The following is a 17,330-nucleotide window of genomic DNA, read 5'->3' as shown; positions in this document are numbered from 1 at the left end:
AGATTAACTATTAATACTATTGTTATTACCAAGGGGACTTTGCATTAGAAGTATTTTGAATCTATTACTTTAACTACTTAAAAATACATTATCTTATGTAAATTACTGACTTTACTAAATATTTTCTAACAGTTATACAGGCTTAAGTGAAGGAATCTAAACATATGAAAACTGAGTAGAAATCAGCTTGCTAATCCCTAATACTAAAGAACAAACAACCCCTACAAGGCAGCAATGCTAAACATGCTCTTCTAACTACATTTCTAACTAAAGGTCAGTCAAGTTCCACATCAGGCTCAGGATGTGAAAGAGGTTCAGAGTTTCCTGATTAAGTCTAGGGCCTAAGAAGTAAGAATGGCTAAGAAGCTTGGCCTATGTACCCCAGAGTCACCCTACTGGTCTAGTTTTACTCCAAAATGGACTGAGGAAGAGTTCTGCATCTGCTTTTCCCAGTTACACCAGCATTCTCATTAGGGTATCTGCCTCATGACTTCAGTGAAACTTCCCAGACCAGGTTTCCTCTAGGGAAAAATCTGATCCAGGCAATAGTTGGTCTGGTATTATTATTTTGCTTTATGATTAAATGAGAATGCAAATAAATACCTAAATATCCAAGCTAGTCATGCTGCTGCTGCTGCTGCTAAGTCACTTCAGTCGTGTCTAACTCTGTGCGACCCCCTAAAAATACAGGTCTGCTGAGGTATCATTCTTAAAAATTTGCATTGTTAAGAGAGGAAGCAAGGACCACACTGTACTGAATACCATCTCATCCTAAGAAGGGAGTACTCTGACCCCAAACCATCACTCAGTAGCAAACAAGTACACCAAGAGTGCATGGTAACAATTCATAAACATTTTATGACATGAGATGGGAGCAGTATTAAGAAACCTCAACAATTACTATTTGACTAGACTTTTTTTTAAAAAAACTTAAAACTGAAAAGATATAAACATATTGAAGTCTGTATATTCATTATTCAATTAACAGTTTACCTGATTGCTTTTCTGGAGTTCTTGTACCTTCCTGGCAAATTCCTTAGCTTCTTTCTGACACTGTTGCTCTAGTTTCTCTACTTTCCTTTGAATCCTTTCATCCATTATCTGGAGCTCCTGAATATGATTTACAAATTCTTCTAATAATCTAACAAAAGAAAATTAGAATATGTATCAATCCATCTATAATTGATCACTAGGAACTGATCAATTCACTTATAATTGTAAATAAAGCATTAGTGAGCATTCCTTGAGGTAGGGATGAACATGTTAATTTTCTCTCTAGCATCATGTTAGGGATTATCTCTGATATAAATGAAAACCTTATAGGGAATCTCCAGATTAACCCTCAGAAATGAAATCAATTTTACAGAAATAGTCAAAAGGGTAAAATGTACTATATAAACATAATACTGTGCATTCCAGGGTATAGTGAGTTTTGTTCCCCCAATTTACAATACTTAAAATGGCATACTCAACCTGTTTTATTTTAGAGGTATAACCAATAATTTCTAGTTTAGTATTAATTAGAGAAAAGATTAAATTCTCATAATGCAATAAAATCCCTTTCCCCGTGTCACTTACAGTCCTTCTTTAAAATAATAGAAACATAAAAGGAAAAAAAAATAAATCTCGAGCTTCTAATGCTTCTTCCTTTTATTGGCCAGTTGTTAACTCCCTTTTCAGGAATACTGAAAGGAATTCCAACAGTCACCTCTGTTCCAGACACAAACTTGTACTAGATTGGGTCTATGAAAAAACAATTTTACTTCACCTTTTAGGATCAAAAGCTTCAGGTCCCCCTCTAGAGCCTCCTCCAGGGGTTCTCCACACAAGACGTTCAATATACTCATCTGCCACAAAAGGCTCCTAGTTTACAAAATAAATGTTCTTTTAAAAATTTCATACAACCCAAAGGGATGGTAAAGGGAGGGAGGTGGGAGGGGGGTTCAGGATTGGGAACACATGGCAGATCCATGTTGATGTATGGCAAAACCACTACAATATTGTAGAGTGAAAAAAAATAATAAAATTAAAAATAATAATAATAAAAAGAAAAAAGTTGCATACATTACTTACTACTACTTACAAAAATGAAATAGGTTATACTATGTGAGAACTGAAATTAAACTACTAATTAAATACATCTAATTATTAAAATGTACAGGCTTTTTCTATTTAAAAAGTCTTCAATAAACAAATCATTTAATGAAAATTAGGATATTAAAGAGTTTGATAAGCAGGAACAAACTAATGAAAAAGTGAGCAAAGAAAACAATGTATAGAAAAAATAAAAATGGCCAAGAAACATGAAACATATAAAGCTTCACTAGTAAGCAAATAAGATCAAATTATTACTTTTTAGGGGGCCTCATACGGACAACATTGTTTCTTTTTCCTTAATTATAATATTTAAATACAATATTTCCTTAATTACAATATGCAATACAGGAGCAGGTAGGCTGAAATTCACACTCTCATTATTGTTAGAAAATTTTAAATGTACAATATTTTTGGAGGGCGATAAGCAACATTTTGGTAACATCAACAGGTCTACAAATCCTCACACCATTTAACCCAGTAATTCTACTGTTAAAATTCTAAGGGAAAAAGTAGGTATGAATGCAAAATTTCTGTAATATGTATAATGCTGAAAAGTTACTTACAGAAATATCAACAGAATCATTATTGAAAAATTATAGTCAATTTATAGGAAAAAAATTATGTTCCTATTAAAATCATGTTGTAAAAAAATTTAATGAAATGAGAAAAAATGCTCACATATAATATCTAATATTAAAATAGCAAGACAAAATTTTCTAAACTTTATAGAAAAAAAGAATTAAAAAAAAAGAATATCAGAATAGAAGGCCCAATTAAAATTATCATTCAAATGTTCACCATCAGCTGATAATGTGTTTTTTAGACACATAATATTAACACATGAATTTACAATATTTTCCATATTACCCTATTTCATATAAACAGGTATCATATATATTGCCTCACACTTAGCATATAACTTAAACTGATAGCATTTGTTGGTGATTTCAGTTTGAATTCTTTTATCTGTAAAACTTTCCATTCTTAATCATACTTTAAAAACATATTTTCATTGTTGAACATTCGCTGAACAATAAAATTTCCACTGCCAAGTAGTCTGTTAGGCTTTGGAATAAAAAGATGTATATAACACAAATGGCACCCTTCAGAAACTTACAACATGAACAGGGAAAAAGGTAACATGTATACTATCATGTAAGAATTGAATCGCCAGTCTATGTCTGACGCAGGATACAGCATGCTTGGGGCTGGTGCATGGGGATGACCCACAGAGATGTTATGGGGAGGGGTGGGAGGGGGGTTCATGTTTGGGAACGCATGTAAGAATTAAAGATTTTAAAATTAAAAAATAAATAAATAAATAATTGTATGTAACAAGTAAAATCTAAAATTTGTGCACAAACTTCAGTACTAACATTGCTGAGTGAGTTGTTAACTCATTAGGTAGTTGAGTGATGGAAATAGGATATTTCTTAATTCAGCAAATGTTTAGTAAACAACTACTCTTGTGTTGAGCACTGTGGCAGGCACTAAGAACACAGATGTGAATTCAATACACAAGTCTCTGCAAGTTCTCACAGAAATAATCTTCTACTAAGGATACAAACCTTAAACAGTAATTACAGAAATAACTAATCACAATTGTGATAAATGTGGGGGAAAGAAATTCCTGAACGCTCTAAAAACAGCAACAGAGATGATGGGAAGATGGAAATCAAAGAAGACTGGTAAAAAGTGAGTATTGCAACAGTCTTACTTTCTGAGAGCATGGCACTTCCGCTGAGACCAGAGGAAAGAAGTCAGCCAGAAAAAAAATGGAACAAACAGTTTTCCAGACCACTAGGGAAAGAGAAGATAGAGCTTAACCCATTAGAGGAAAATGGACTAGATCACAAATGCCACATATGGAAAGATGTAGAGAGAAGTGACAGTTAAAACCCATGGATGATAACCTGTCCTTTTATTATCATCATCATCACATTGGACTTTGAGAGAATGGCTTACCAGTCTGATATGAGAGGAGGACTGAGAGGATAAGCTTCAGTCAGAACAATAACCATCGGAAAAAGAGGAGGAACACCAACAAGAATAACAGCTCACATAATCATTTAACATTCACTGTGTGCAGTTAAGACCAGAGGACCTATTTTATCCCCAGTTTATAATGAGGAAGCTGAGATTTAGAGAGGATACTTACTTGCCCAAGATAACACAAGCTGCATATGGCAGACGTGAGATTTAAATTGCTGTTTCCACTGCTATATAACACTTAATAGCAACTTTGGGAAACTACAAATAGCTCCTTGTGCCTAAAGTTAAGGTGGTGAGAATAAGAGGTGAAGCTAAAAAGGTGAAAACTGCCACATGAAGGCCCATGTGCATCACTAATTCCGTCTTTTAACATTTCTCCTTATAGTCATATGGGATCAAAAATACAAGCCAATAATTTTATCAGACAATTGATAAACTGTCATACGCCTTGTGTACATAAACTCCATGATCAACTTTCAAGCTGTACATATTTTAAAAGAAAACCATATAGTTTTTATTATTGTTAATATGTTATTGCTAAAAAATAAACTAAGTAGCAAGAACACATAACAATATAAATAGGTTAAAAAAAATTTTAAGACTCTTTTTAAAAAGTTCTTTTATAGTGGTCAAAATAACTGAAAAATAGCAGCCATAGTAATACAGTTCTAGGAAATATAAACATCTGATATGATCAAGGCATGAAAAGTAAACAAAACTGCTAGCTATTTTTAAAAAATTCAGTTCAAACCAGATTTTTAAATGGGCAGAAGAAATGAACAGCCATTTTTCCAAAGAAGACATATAGATGGCCAAAAGGCACATGAAAAGATGCTCAACATGGCTAATCTATCATCAAAAAGAACACAAGTAACAAATGATGGCCAGGATGTGGAGAAAGGGAACCCTTGTACACTGCTGGTGGGAATAAAAATTGGTGCAGCCACTGTGGAAAACAGTATGGAGATCTCTCAAAAAAACAAAAAACAGAACTACCATGTATCTTAGCTGCTCAGTCATGTCTGACTCTTTGCAACCCCGTGGACTGTAGCCCACCAGGCTCCTCTGCCCATGGAATTCTCCAGGGAAGAATACTGGAGTGGGTTGCCATTTCCTTCTCCAGAGAACTTCCTGACCCAGGGATCGAACCCAGGTCTCCCTCACTGCAGGCAGATTCTTTACCATTTGAGCCACCAGGGAAGTCCAAGACTACCATATGACCCAGAAATTCCATACTTGAGTATATATCTGAAAAGACAACAACAACAGTAATTTGTGAAGATACATGCTCACAGATATAGAGAACAAACTGCTGCTGCTGCTGCTAAGTCACTTCAGTCGTGTCCAACTCTGTGTGACCCCACAAACGGCAGCCCACCAGGCTCCCCCATCCCTGGGATTCTCCAGGCAAGAACACTGGAGTGGGTTGCCATTTCCTTCTCCAAAGAGAACAAACTAGTGGTTACCAATGGTAGGGAAGAGGACAATATTAGGGTGGGGTAGCGGGAAGTTTCTTCATTTTCAACAATAGGATCTACTCGAGCCCTTTTCTTGCGAGGAGGCCTGAGATGCCTCACTGGTGCTGCCACCATCTCCATTTCCAGGTGTCTTCTGTTTGTTCTTTTTTGTCTTCACTTCAACATTTTTCTGCTGCAGCCCAGCAGTCTTCTTTCCAGGGGCAGCCCCTCGCATCTTCCCCTCTGCATATTGCTCCTGATTGGCTTTTTGAAGTTATCTTTGTTTCTGCAAACTGGTATCCACATACTTGAGTACTCTGCTTTCTGGAACCCATTCATCCCAATTTTTATTCCAACCATTGTAATGGATGAAGTATTTGACTTGTTTATCCTTTATGGAAACTTTTACACACTTTGCTTCATAAAGAAGAGGCCCATGAAAGCACAGCACTCTCTCACCCTCCTGGAATTTAGGCTTCGGGTCCTGCTTCGGCGCCATCTATTTCTGCTGTATTGACTATGCCAAAGCCTTTGACTGTGTGGATCACAATAAACTGTGGAAAATTCTGAAAGAGATGGGAATACCAGACCACCTAACCTGCCTCTTGAGAAATCTGTATGCAGGTCAGGAAGCAACAGTTAGAACTGGACATGGAACAACAGACTGGTTTCAAATAGGAAAAGGACTACGTCAAGGCTGTATATTGTCACCCTGCTTATTTAACTTATATGCAGAGTACATCATGAGAAACGCTGGACAGGAAGAAACACAAGCTGGAATCAAGATTGCCGGGAGAAATATCAATAACCTCAGATATGCAGATGACACCACCCTTATGGCAGAAAATGAAGAGGAACTAAAGAGCCTCTTGAAGAAAGTGAAAGAGTGAAAAGGTTGGCTTAAAGCTCAACATTCAGAAAATGAAAATCATGGCATCCGGTTCCATCACTTCATGGGAAATAGATGGGGAAACATTGTCAGACTTTATTTGGGGGGGCTCCAAAATCACTGTAGATGGTAATTGCAGCCATGAAATTAAAAGACGCTTACTCCTTGGAAGAAAAGTTATGACCAACCTAGACAGCATATTCAAAAGCAGAGACACTGCTTTGCCGACTAAGGTCTGTCTAGTCAAGGCTATGGTTTTTCCTATGGTCATGTATGGAGAGTTGGACTATGAAGAAGGCTGAGCACCGAAGAATTGATGCTTTTGAACTGTGGTGTTGGAGAAGACTCTTGAGAGTCCCTTGCACTGCAAGGAGATCCAACCAATCCATTCTGAAGGAGATCAGCCCAGGGATTTCTTTGGAGGGAATGATGCTAAAGCTGAAACTCCAGTATTTTGGCCACCTCATGCGAAGAGCTGACTCATTGGAAAAGACTCTGATGCTGGGAGGGATTGGGGGCTGGAGAAGAGGACGACAGAGGATGAGATGGCTAGATGGCATCACTGACTCGATGGACGTTGAGTCTGAGTGAACTCCGGGAGTTGGTGATAGATAGGGAGGCCTGGAGTGCTGCGATTCATGGGGTGGCAAAGAGTTGGACACGACTGAGCGACTGAACTGAACTGAACAGGAAGTACAAACTACTGGATGTAAGATATGTTACAAGGATGCATTATATAACATGGGGAATATGCCAATATTTTGGAATAACTGCAAATAAATAAATAAATTCAGTTTACCCAGGTGCTGACATGATTGATGATTAAATCTTAAGGATGAGTTAGATATTCTGCAAAGTAAATATTCTGACCCTCTAAAATATAATTTACTCATTTAGCTGCTGCTGCTGCTGCCAAGTCACTTCAGTCATGTCCGACTCTGTGTGACCCCATAGACAGCAGCCCAACAGGCTCCCTTGTCCCTGGGATTCTCCAGGCAAGAACACTGGAGTGGGGTGCCATTTCCTTCTCCAATGCATGAAAGTGAAAAGTGAAAGTGAAGTCGCTCAGTCATGTCCGACTCTTTGCGACCCCATGGACTGCAGTCTACCAGGCTCCTCTGTCCATGGGATTTTCCAGGCAAGAGTCCTGAAGTGGGGTGCCATTGCCTTCTCAGACTCATTTAGCAAACATATTTATATAATCATACCTGAGTCTACCTCACTTGAGACAAAAGAGTTGACATGTCTAACAAATCTTAATTTACAAGCACAAATTGAGAAACAATGACTCGAAGGAATTTATGCTTAGAGCTACTCAGAACTTTAGAAAGTCTGACAAACACATGAAAGACTTCTAAATAAGACGGTAATGACAGCTAATTTTTAAAAGTGTTTACTATGTGCCAAATATGTGCCTAGCACTTACAATCTTATTTAATACATACTTAACAAGTCTATGAGGTAGGTTCTATAAATATAGCCTAGTTTTACACCTGAGAAATTGTGATACATGGGGGTATTTAATCCAAGGCCACACTGGTGAGCTACAATGCAATGGGTCACAAGATTTCATTGGAGGTCTGGGTTGCAATGGACTCAACAAATCATGATGTCAAGTAGATCCAGGAACTATTCATCATAAGATGGAAGTAGTAACCCCAGGATCAAACATGAACAGAACCAGAAAGCAAACTGCATAAGCAGGTAGCCCACGTTTTTCACTACTATTGCACTAGCATGCTTCCCTTAATTCATATGTATGGCCTTATCGGAATCACTTAAAACCAGATGATAGAGAAGGAAAAGCATGAGCTTGCTTCATCAGAGTTGGCTAAGCATGCTGGTGTCAAATAAAAATGAACAGCAGCTACAATCACAACTTCCCTCAGCTGCTAAGTCGCTTCAGTCGTGTCCGACTCTGTGCGACCCCAGAAACGGCAACCCACAAGCAATCCCATCCCTGGGATTCTCTAGGCAAGAACACTGGAGTGCGTTACCATTTCCTTCTCCAATGCATGAAAGTGAAAAGTGTAAGTGAAGTCACTCAGTCGTGTCCAACTGTTCATGACCCCATGGACTGCAGCCTACCAGGCTCCTCTGTCCATGGGACTAAACTGTCTTAAAGTCAGCTTCTCTGAGAAAACCTGCAACACTGTAGTAGTCTAGTCAAGAGATGCTAATGACTCAAAGTAGCAATGTAAGGGATATTGTCATATCGCCAGGTACATGACCTTTTAAAGGATCTCTTCATATGGATGTGAGAGTTGGACTATAAAGAAAGCTGAGTGCCAAAGAATTGATGCTTTCAAACTGTGGCGTTGGAGAAGACTCTTGAGAGTTCCTTGGAATACAAGGAGATCAAACCAGTCTATCCTAAAGCAAATCAGTCCTGAATAGTCATTGGAAGGACTGATTCTGAAGTTGAAACTCCAACACTTTGGCCACCTGATGCGAATAACTGACTCAATGGAAAAGACTCTGATGCTGGGAAAGATTGAAGGCAGGAGGAGAAGGGGACAACAGAGGATAAGATGGTTGGACAGCTTCACCGACTCGATGGATGTGAGTTTGAGCAAGCTCTGGGAGTTGGTGATGGACAGGGAAACCTGGCGTGCTGCAGTCCATGGGGTCGCAAAGAGTTTGACACAACCTAGCGACTGAACTGATACAGTGAGTGAACTGAATGCTGATAAACTGGATGTGGCAAGAAATTTTAAAAGGGAATCATGATGACTCATAGAGGTTGCAACCAGAACAACTGTATGAACAGTGAGTGCTACCATTTACTGAGACTGGGAAGGAGATGGAAAAGGGAGTGGGGAAACAAGAGCTCTATTCTGCATATTATATGCAGAAGATGCCAATCTGATATACATGTGAAAATGTAAAGCACACAGTCAGAAAAATAAGCTGTATTACAGGGAAGAAACTGGTGCTAGATATAATTTTAAAGTTATTTAAAACCTCCGAACTGGATTAGATCACCCAGGAAGAAGGGCATGCTAACATGTGGAAATAGGAAGAGGAAAGGAAACCATCAAGAGACAAAATAAGAGGGACCAGTAAAGGAGGAAGAACTACTAGAAGAGAACAGTATCCTGGAAGTGAAGCACAGGTTTTATCTTCAGAGGCAATCAAATTATTACAAGAGTTAAAGATAAATTAGTTGCTGATTTTTTAAAAAATGGAAGTTTTGAAAAAACAAAAAACCTAAAATCTTTTCTGCTTATAAAACTAAATAAAACCCAGTAACTTATTAATACTTAGCACTGCAAAGGCATTTACAACGAGAAAAAGATAGGCAAATTAATAAATTCTTCAAGACCTCTAAATGACCAATTCCTCCTGAGGATTCTCGAAGATACTTGTAAACAATTCCCCCAAAATCTTCTAGAATTTCATGAATCTAATAAAGGTATACCTTAATCTTCTATAGTAATTAAAAGCAAAATCAGCCAAAACGATCTAAGTATGTACTGCTGCTGCTACTGCTAAGTCGCTTCAGTCGTGTCCGACTCTGCGAACCCATGGACGGCAGCCCACCAGGCTCCCCCATCCCTGGGATTCTCCAGGCAAGAACACTGGAGTGGGTTGCCATTTCCTTCTCCAATGCATGAAAGTGAAAAGTGAAAGTGAAGTCGCTCAGTCGTGTCCAACTCTTAGCAACGCCATGGACTGCAGCCTACCAGGCTCCTCTGCCCATGGGATTTTCCAGGCAAGAGTACTCGAGTGGGTTGCCACTGCCTTCTCCAAGTATGTACTACAAAGATACTATCATGTTAAATTCAACTTTGCATACATGCTCAGTCACTTAAATTGTGACTGATTGTTTGCCACCCCATACATGGTAGCTCGCTAGGCTCCTCTGTCCATGGGATTTCCCAGGCAAGAAAAAAGGAGTGGGTTGCCATTTTCTCTCCAAAGGACCTTTGGATCCAGGGATCAAACCAGCATCTCCTGTACTGGCAGGTGGGTTCTTTACCACTAAGCCACCAGGGAAGACAAACTTTACATAATGTATTAGTATGTTTATCTGTTAAACTGATTTCATATTCTTATAAGTTTCATATTCTTTATTACCAATTGTAATAAAAACATGGGGTTTGTAGTCATTTCTATTAAAAATTAAGACCTCAAGCCCTTGAACAGGAACATAAATCCCTAATTTAACATTTTCTCTTTGAGAAAACCCAACTAAACTTTCTCAAAAAGATTCAATAAAATATGTTATAGCCACCTACAAACTCAAATAACCTATAATATTTTCGCTTACCAAGGTAAAAAAAAAAAAAGGCTCAGAGGATTTCAGGAAGAAGTATTTCTGGGTCCTATTAAAGCAACTAACAAGTAGGTTCACATACTTCCTGTAGAAAGTACTTTTCTTAAATTCACTATGTAACAAACCACTGTCAAACTAATCTTTAAAACACTATTCACTTTTAGTCAGAAACTTCCCTATGCAATTTCAAAACTATGATGTTCATGCTCTTAAATCTACCCTTTTAAGTTCTTATTTTACACCACCTAATTTCTTTGCACCCCAAAATGGACAGGCACACTACCACAAGCCTACTCTCATCTTCTCTTCAAACTCACACTTCTGCTTCCTTACCTGTGACCAAGTTACTCAATCCACAAGGATATTTGTGAGGAAAGGGTTCTTTCCCTAGATTATCTCAGCTGATTTCTTCACTCTTAAACAATCCCCATGAAGCTGAAAGGGCTCCTCTGGTGGCCCACTTCATAAAGAATCTGCCTGCAATGCAGGAGTGCAGGGTTCAATTCCTGGGTCAGGAAAATCCCCTGGAGAAAGAAATGGCAACTCATTCCAGTATTCTTGCCTGGAAACTCCTATGGACTGCAAGAGCCTGGCAGGGTACAGTCCATGGGGTTGCAAACAGTTGGATACAACTAAGCACATGCACACACGTGCACACGAGGCTTAAAAATTCAAATCCCAACACAGAATAATATTTAATACCAGTAACACTTCCATTTTGTCATTTATTGCTTTATACTACATCTGTGGAAGAAGGCAATGGCAACCCACTCGAGTACTCTTGCCTGGAAAATCCCATGGATGGAGGAGCCTGGTAGGATGCAGTCCAAGGGGTCGCTAAGAATCGGACACAACTGAGCGACTTCCCTTTCACTTTTCACTTTTTTATGCATTGGAGAAGGAAATGGCAACCCACTCCAGTGTTCTTACCTGGAGAATCCCAGGGACGGGGGAGCCCAGTGGGCTGCTGTCTGTGGGATCGCACAGAGTCGGACACGACTGAAGCGACTTAGCACCAGCAGCAGTAACATCTGTAAGTTTCTCTCTTGTTACAGTTAAATTAAAAGCAAGGGCAGGTTTTGTCATCTATTTCTCTTACTTTCCAGCTGTGGTCAACAGAATAACATTGAGCACATCGCAGATGCACAATAATTCAAGACACTTGCTTGCCCATAGCCAAATCCCCTGCTGAGGACCTTGAAAATCAAGATTTGCCCCTTATATCCAAAAGCAAAAAAAGGCAGGATCACCATGCTCCACTCCAAAAATAAAAAATAGGCATTCTATGGTGCTGTAAATCCAAGACTCTACTAGAAACCAAACATGAGCTTTATGCAATTCCAGCACTGGAACTAAATGAATTTTACCCATTTGGCTTCTCCTTTTAATCACATTTGATTTTATTTTCATGAGACTACGTGTTTTGTGGTGGATTGAAATCAATTACATTTATTGAATACTAATTCTTTTGAAAAGCACTACAAATGTTTTGTTTCAGGCTAGCAAAATGGGATTCATCCTACCCAAGGAAAGGCTGAAAGAAAGCACACACAAGACAACTAAGAGGCTAAGTGATAAGCATGCCAGGAGAGCTTTTGTTCCGGTGGCCTTCGATCCTGGTTCCTGACACAATCCTCCTAAAACTCTTCTAATCTGCTGAGTGACAAAGTTGATAGGAGTGGTTTACACAGAACTCCTAAATCTCTTGGAATCTCCTGGAAGCACCTTTGGCTCTACTGAAGCAACTATTGGTGGGTTCCTGGATGGCGGCTGGTCACCAGAAAGATAAAGCATGATTAGAAGCCCAGAACTTTCAGCCTCATCCTCTATACTCTGTGAAGAGGAGAAGGGTTAGAGATTGAGTGAATAGTTGATTCTCTACATGATGAAATCTCCATAAAAATCCCTGAAGTGTGGGGTTCAGGGAAATTCCTGGTTGTGGAGCACATCACGTTGCTAAAAGGGCGGCACACCCAAGGAGAGAATGGCAGTGCGGTACTCCTTCTCCATACTCTGCCTTATGCGTCTCTTCCCTCTGGTTGTTTCTGAGCTTTTTAATAAACCAGTAATCTAGTTACTAAATTGTTCTCCTGAGTTCTGTGAGCCATTCTAGCAAACTACTGAACCCAAAGAGGAGGTCATGAGAACCTCCAATTTATGGCTGGCCAATCAGAAATAGAGATGACAACATTGGTATCCAGAGTGGGGGCATGTTTGTGAGACTGAGCCCTTAACTTCAAGCCCTTTGTGGGACTTAAGCTAACTCCAGGTAAACAGTATCAGAATTAGAGTGAATTGTAGAAAACCCAGTCAGTGTCTGCTGGAAAACTGAATTGTTGTGGGAAAAAAATCCCCATCCCCATACATCTGGTGTCAGAAGTGAAGCAATATTGAGAGTATTAGTAAAGTGTTGAGAGAAGAAAGGTTGGTTGTTTTTTTTTCTTTCACTCCCTCAACTAGATTTTTAACTCAAACCATCTTTTAATTCCAGCACCTGGAAGGATTTCTGGCCTAGGGTAGGTAAGGTAAGGAAAGCTAAATGTTTACTGAACGAATCCATTTTATATACATGATACTATAATCGGTGGCCAAGTTCCATAAATATGTATTTAATAGCTATTATGGCTAAAACAAGTAGCATATCAACATCTTGAAAGTAAAGGAGTGGTCCTTACTTGTATATTTCCTGTTCATTACTAACTAGTTACTTGAACAACAGAATAAGTCTTTTTGAGTAAGTCTTCAGTCTGTGTAACTTAATTTGTAAATCTAAGAGACATAAATATGTTTTTACACAAATGTGTTCTTCACTGTTCAAATTCTAATCTGGAAGTCAAAGAGCCATTGTCACCACAGTCAAATAAATTACCTGACTTCAAACACTATTATTAATGCATCCACATTTACAAAAAAAAAAAAAAATCAAATTCCTAATCCTCAACAATTAAAAACTCTTCCCTTACATGCCACTCCTCGTCTTCATGCATGCTATACTTCATGAACTAAGATGAACTCTTCCCTTGTTTTGGGGGCCTACACTTGTATGGTCTGCTTTATTGGAATGTCCCTCCACCCAGTTCCACAAACTCAAATTTAATTTATCCTTTGTATTTCATTCAAATGTCACCTTCTAATCCTTTCCCACTTTTGGAGATAATCTTCCTATCCTTTCTACTTCTATAGCACTTTACCTAGACCCCTGACACCATTTATAACTTTATTTCAAGAGTATGTAGCTATATATCTATCTTCTCTCCTCCTATTTAACATTAAGGGCAAGTTCTGTTTATAATTCAACATTTTCTAATGTTCCATGGAATTCACAAAATTAACAGTAGAAAATAAAACATTCTCATGGTCAAAGAAGTTTGGGAAATGAACTTCTTAAAATCTTTAACATACCAAGGAATATTGTAAATCTCTAATGAAATAAAGCATGCCCACATCCAAAACTTCTTTGGGCTCTGAACCAGTTGTGTTTTTTCTTCATATCTCATAGGATTAATATGTCTATAGCAAATTCTTTGAGACATGAAGCCTCATTAACTTAGTAGGTACTCAACAGACTCTGCTTAACAAAGAATCCTCCCATAAAGGTAACCTGCCCAAACAGAAGAATGACAGGAGAGAAAAACAGCAAGTGAGAAGGGAGTAGAAACTTCTCAGCAGTGCAGTGAAAAGAGAAGAATACTTATGACAACAGAGAAATAATTTACTATCCCAGCCACTTTTTATATGTAGAAGACATAACACAAACCACATATGAACTCTTTTTAGAATGTCCATCCTGAGGTGATCATTTAGAAACACTGCAGCCAGAACTTTTAAATCATTTCTGTCAACTGAGGAAATACCCTGTAGTTCGCTTTTGTTGCACGAAAGTGTTTATGTTAAAAAGGAAGTCTCACAGGATCAACAAGATTTTAAAAGAAACAGGGTTAACACTTAAGACATTTCACAGATTCAAAGCATAATTTTGCTTTAACTTCCTTTTCAGTGTGAAAAAATAAAGGCACAATTCAATTTATTGGTGCATTAAAGCCAGGATCATAAAAACTAAATATCCTTGACTACATCCTAACCTGTTTTCCATAGTTCTCCAGCTGTGACTAAGGAAGGAAAATAAGAGAAAAAAAGGCACTCCCTGACTTGTCCTACAAGCTATCTTCTAAAGGCAACAGCAACAGGAAATGGCAGTGATAGCTAAAGTTTGGTTCTTTTCTTTTTTTCCTTCTCCCTGTAAAGCAAAGAGGCCAACTTTTCACTTGGCAGTGAAAACTTCATTCAAGGGTAGAATCCACTGTAGGGCTGAAAAGATAAATACACTTATCATTCCTATTAACATTTAATTGTAACTATTAATGTAATATGCTTTTAATTTTGATGAAGCAACAAGTTACACATGGTCAGCAAAGAGAAAGTCACATGTGTTAAGATCCACAAGCATGTTCAATCAAGGGCACTCTATAAACCCTGTGGATAGTTGGGACTAGTTGTTTGTATTATCACTGTTAAGTATTACCTGCTCTCATAACTGATGTCATTGCATTAACTCAGACTCTAATTTAGTTTAACTACCTTAGTAAATGGCAAGACATGAAAAAGCAAAATAAACTACACATATTTCTCTACTTCCTCTCCTTCCCCCATGTGGAACAGAAATCACATACATTTTCAAGGAAGTATATGTGGACTCATATGATCAAGCATTTAAAGAAAAAAAGACAACTGGGAATTCATAAGCCCAAAGGTTAATATCTTATGAACGGTATGACAAAGTTAACAGTTTTCTGTATATTAACAGCTGGCTGGTTCCCTATTTCATGAAAGATTTCAACTTCATAAATTAGTATTGGCTCAGGAACACACAGTAAAAGCTTTTAGCAAAAAGAAGGTCTCCCTGCTCCTGTCAATCAATAAACAAATGGCACAATTTTGGAGTTAGAGAAATTAATGCAATAAATATATGTCCCTACACTTAAATCTGAGGAAATATAATTAATATTTCCCAATTCTAATAATTATACTCCTTCACTCACAAATTACTATTACAATTTTTATAACAGTAGCATACACTATTCCTCAACAAATGCATTATCTATCCAAAAGCTGACAGAAATCCAAAACAAAGTTAAATTAACACTAACAAATGAAAAGTTCCCAGTTGTTACAAAAGCTGTGGCATTCAAATTTTAAGCCAAAAAAAAAAAAAAAAACCAAAATAACAAAACAAAGCCTGCTGAATCTTACACAGAAAAAAGAATCCTATTTTCACCTATGGAGAAATTTATTGTCAACTTAATTATTGACTTAAATATAGTCTTCTTAATTATTACCTACACTTTTGTTACTCAATATGAAACATAAGCACACACAAAAAGGGTCCATCCTTTTCTCTCCTTCACATCTCAGCTTTCGTGTCTTTCACAAAAAGATATACCGTTGTTAGGTGGTCCAATTAGAATCTTCCTCTTCTATTATCTCAAGCATCACAGCTTCTCACACTGGATTCCCCTTATCTCAATTTTAAGTTTTAGAGACTGAAAACGGTCCAGGAAACATATTAGAATGTCAATGTCTCACGCGTTAAGGATTCTCTAACTAGCAGTCGAGGGGTGTTACGTTACACTTCAACTCCTCAAGACACGAACACAAATGTTAGTTTTAGTTTTGACTTTCTTCAATGGGAAGGGTTTAGTAGGCCTCTATTGTCCTAAAAAGAGACTACAGCCTTCTCAAATGAAAGAGTAAACTGGTAAAGTGCTTCCAACACTGGCTAACGGAGTCATCACTCAATCACGAGAAGCCCCCTGTCGTCCCAATCTCAAGGGGCCCCCCCTAGAATATCAGGCGGGGATACAGGCGACAAGACGGAACTCGCCAGACTTGGGTCAGCCTTCTCTTTCCGCGCCCTAAGTCAGCCCGTCCCATCCCGAGCTCATCTTCCAAAGCCCAAAGCCCGAGGCTCCCTTCCAGCCGACGCCGCTCTGCTAGGACTCCTGGCTCGCACCCCTGCCCACCTCCCCACCCGGGGCCCCAAGCTACCCCTCCCCCTTCACGCTCCGCCTGCGCCGACACCCGAGCCACCACCCCACTCCTTCGCCTTCGCCCCTTCCTTCCGTCCGGCTGCTCTCGGGCAGCGGCGGACGCCCACTCCTCTGCCCGCACCCCGGGCCTGCCACTCCCTGAAGAGCCGCGGGGACCCACCTCGAACAGCTCGGCCGTCGTGGCCATTCCGGCCGGCTGAGAGGCTCGCCTCGCACTGGATGCCGTCTCCGCTTCACATGCTGCGCCTCAGCGGCGCGGTACACAGGTCCCCGCTCGGCTCGCCAGCTCCGGCTCCCGGCCGCTGCGGGCCGCCCCGCTCCCCACAGAGCCCAGGCGGGGCGGGAGAACGGCCATGAAGCGAAGCCGCAGACGCCTGTCAGCTGCCTCCCGGCGCCACCCGCGCCGCTCCCATTGTCACCGCCTCGTACGCCGGAAGTGGAGCTGCGCGCGCCCGGGTGGCTGTTGGGAGGGGCCGGCGAGGAGGCGAGCAGCGGGCGAACTGCAGAAAGGCTCTCCGCGCGAGCGAGTGAGGAATTATGATCTTTGCGGGCCACCGTCCCGGAAATGG

At 39.5% G+C, this 17,330-nt stretch overlaps 1 protein-coding gene across 2 annotated transcripts in view; it reads right to left on the bottom strand.

Moving 5' to 3' along the window:
• Positions 1 to 17,197, bottom strand: part of EXOC5 (exocyst complex component 5) — a 50,430-nt gene extending 33,233 nt beyond the window's left edge. Inside the window, exons 1-3 of one of the 2 annotated variants that reach the window (XM_018054099.1) lie at positions 16,922 to 17,197; positions 1,769 to 1,863; positions 994 to 1,141 (exon numbers count right to left, since the gene is read on the bottom strand). In XM_018054099.1, coding sequence (XP_017909588.1) covers positions 994 to 1,141; positions 1,769 to 1,863; positions 16,922 to 16,948 — 270 coding nt within the window. In that variant the 5' untranslated portion in view covers positions 16,949 to 17,197. The remainder of the gene's footprint in view (positions 1 to 993; positions 1,142 to 1,768; positions 1,864 to 16,921) is intronic. The other variant, XM_018054100.1, reaches the window with a different exon arrangement.

This window comes from Capra hircus, chromosome 10, assembly GCF_001704415.2.
Source record: "Capra hircus breed San Clemente chromosome 10, ASM170441v1, whole genome shotgun sequence".
Lineage (NCBI taxonomy): Eukaryota > Metazoa > Chordata > Mammalia > Artiodactyla > Bovidae > Capra > Capra hircus.
Note: the sequence above shows the minus strand (reverse complement) of the source record. Positions and strands in the feature narration are given on the sequence as shown.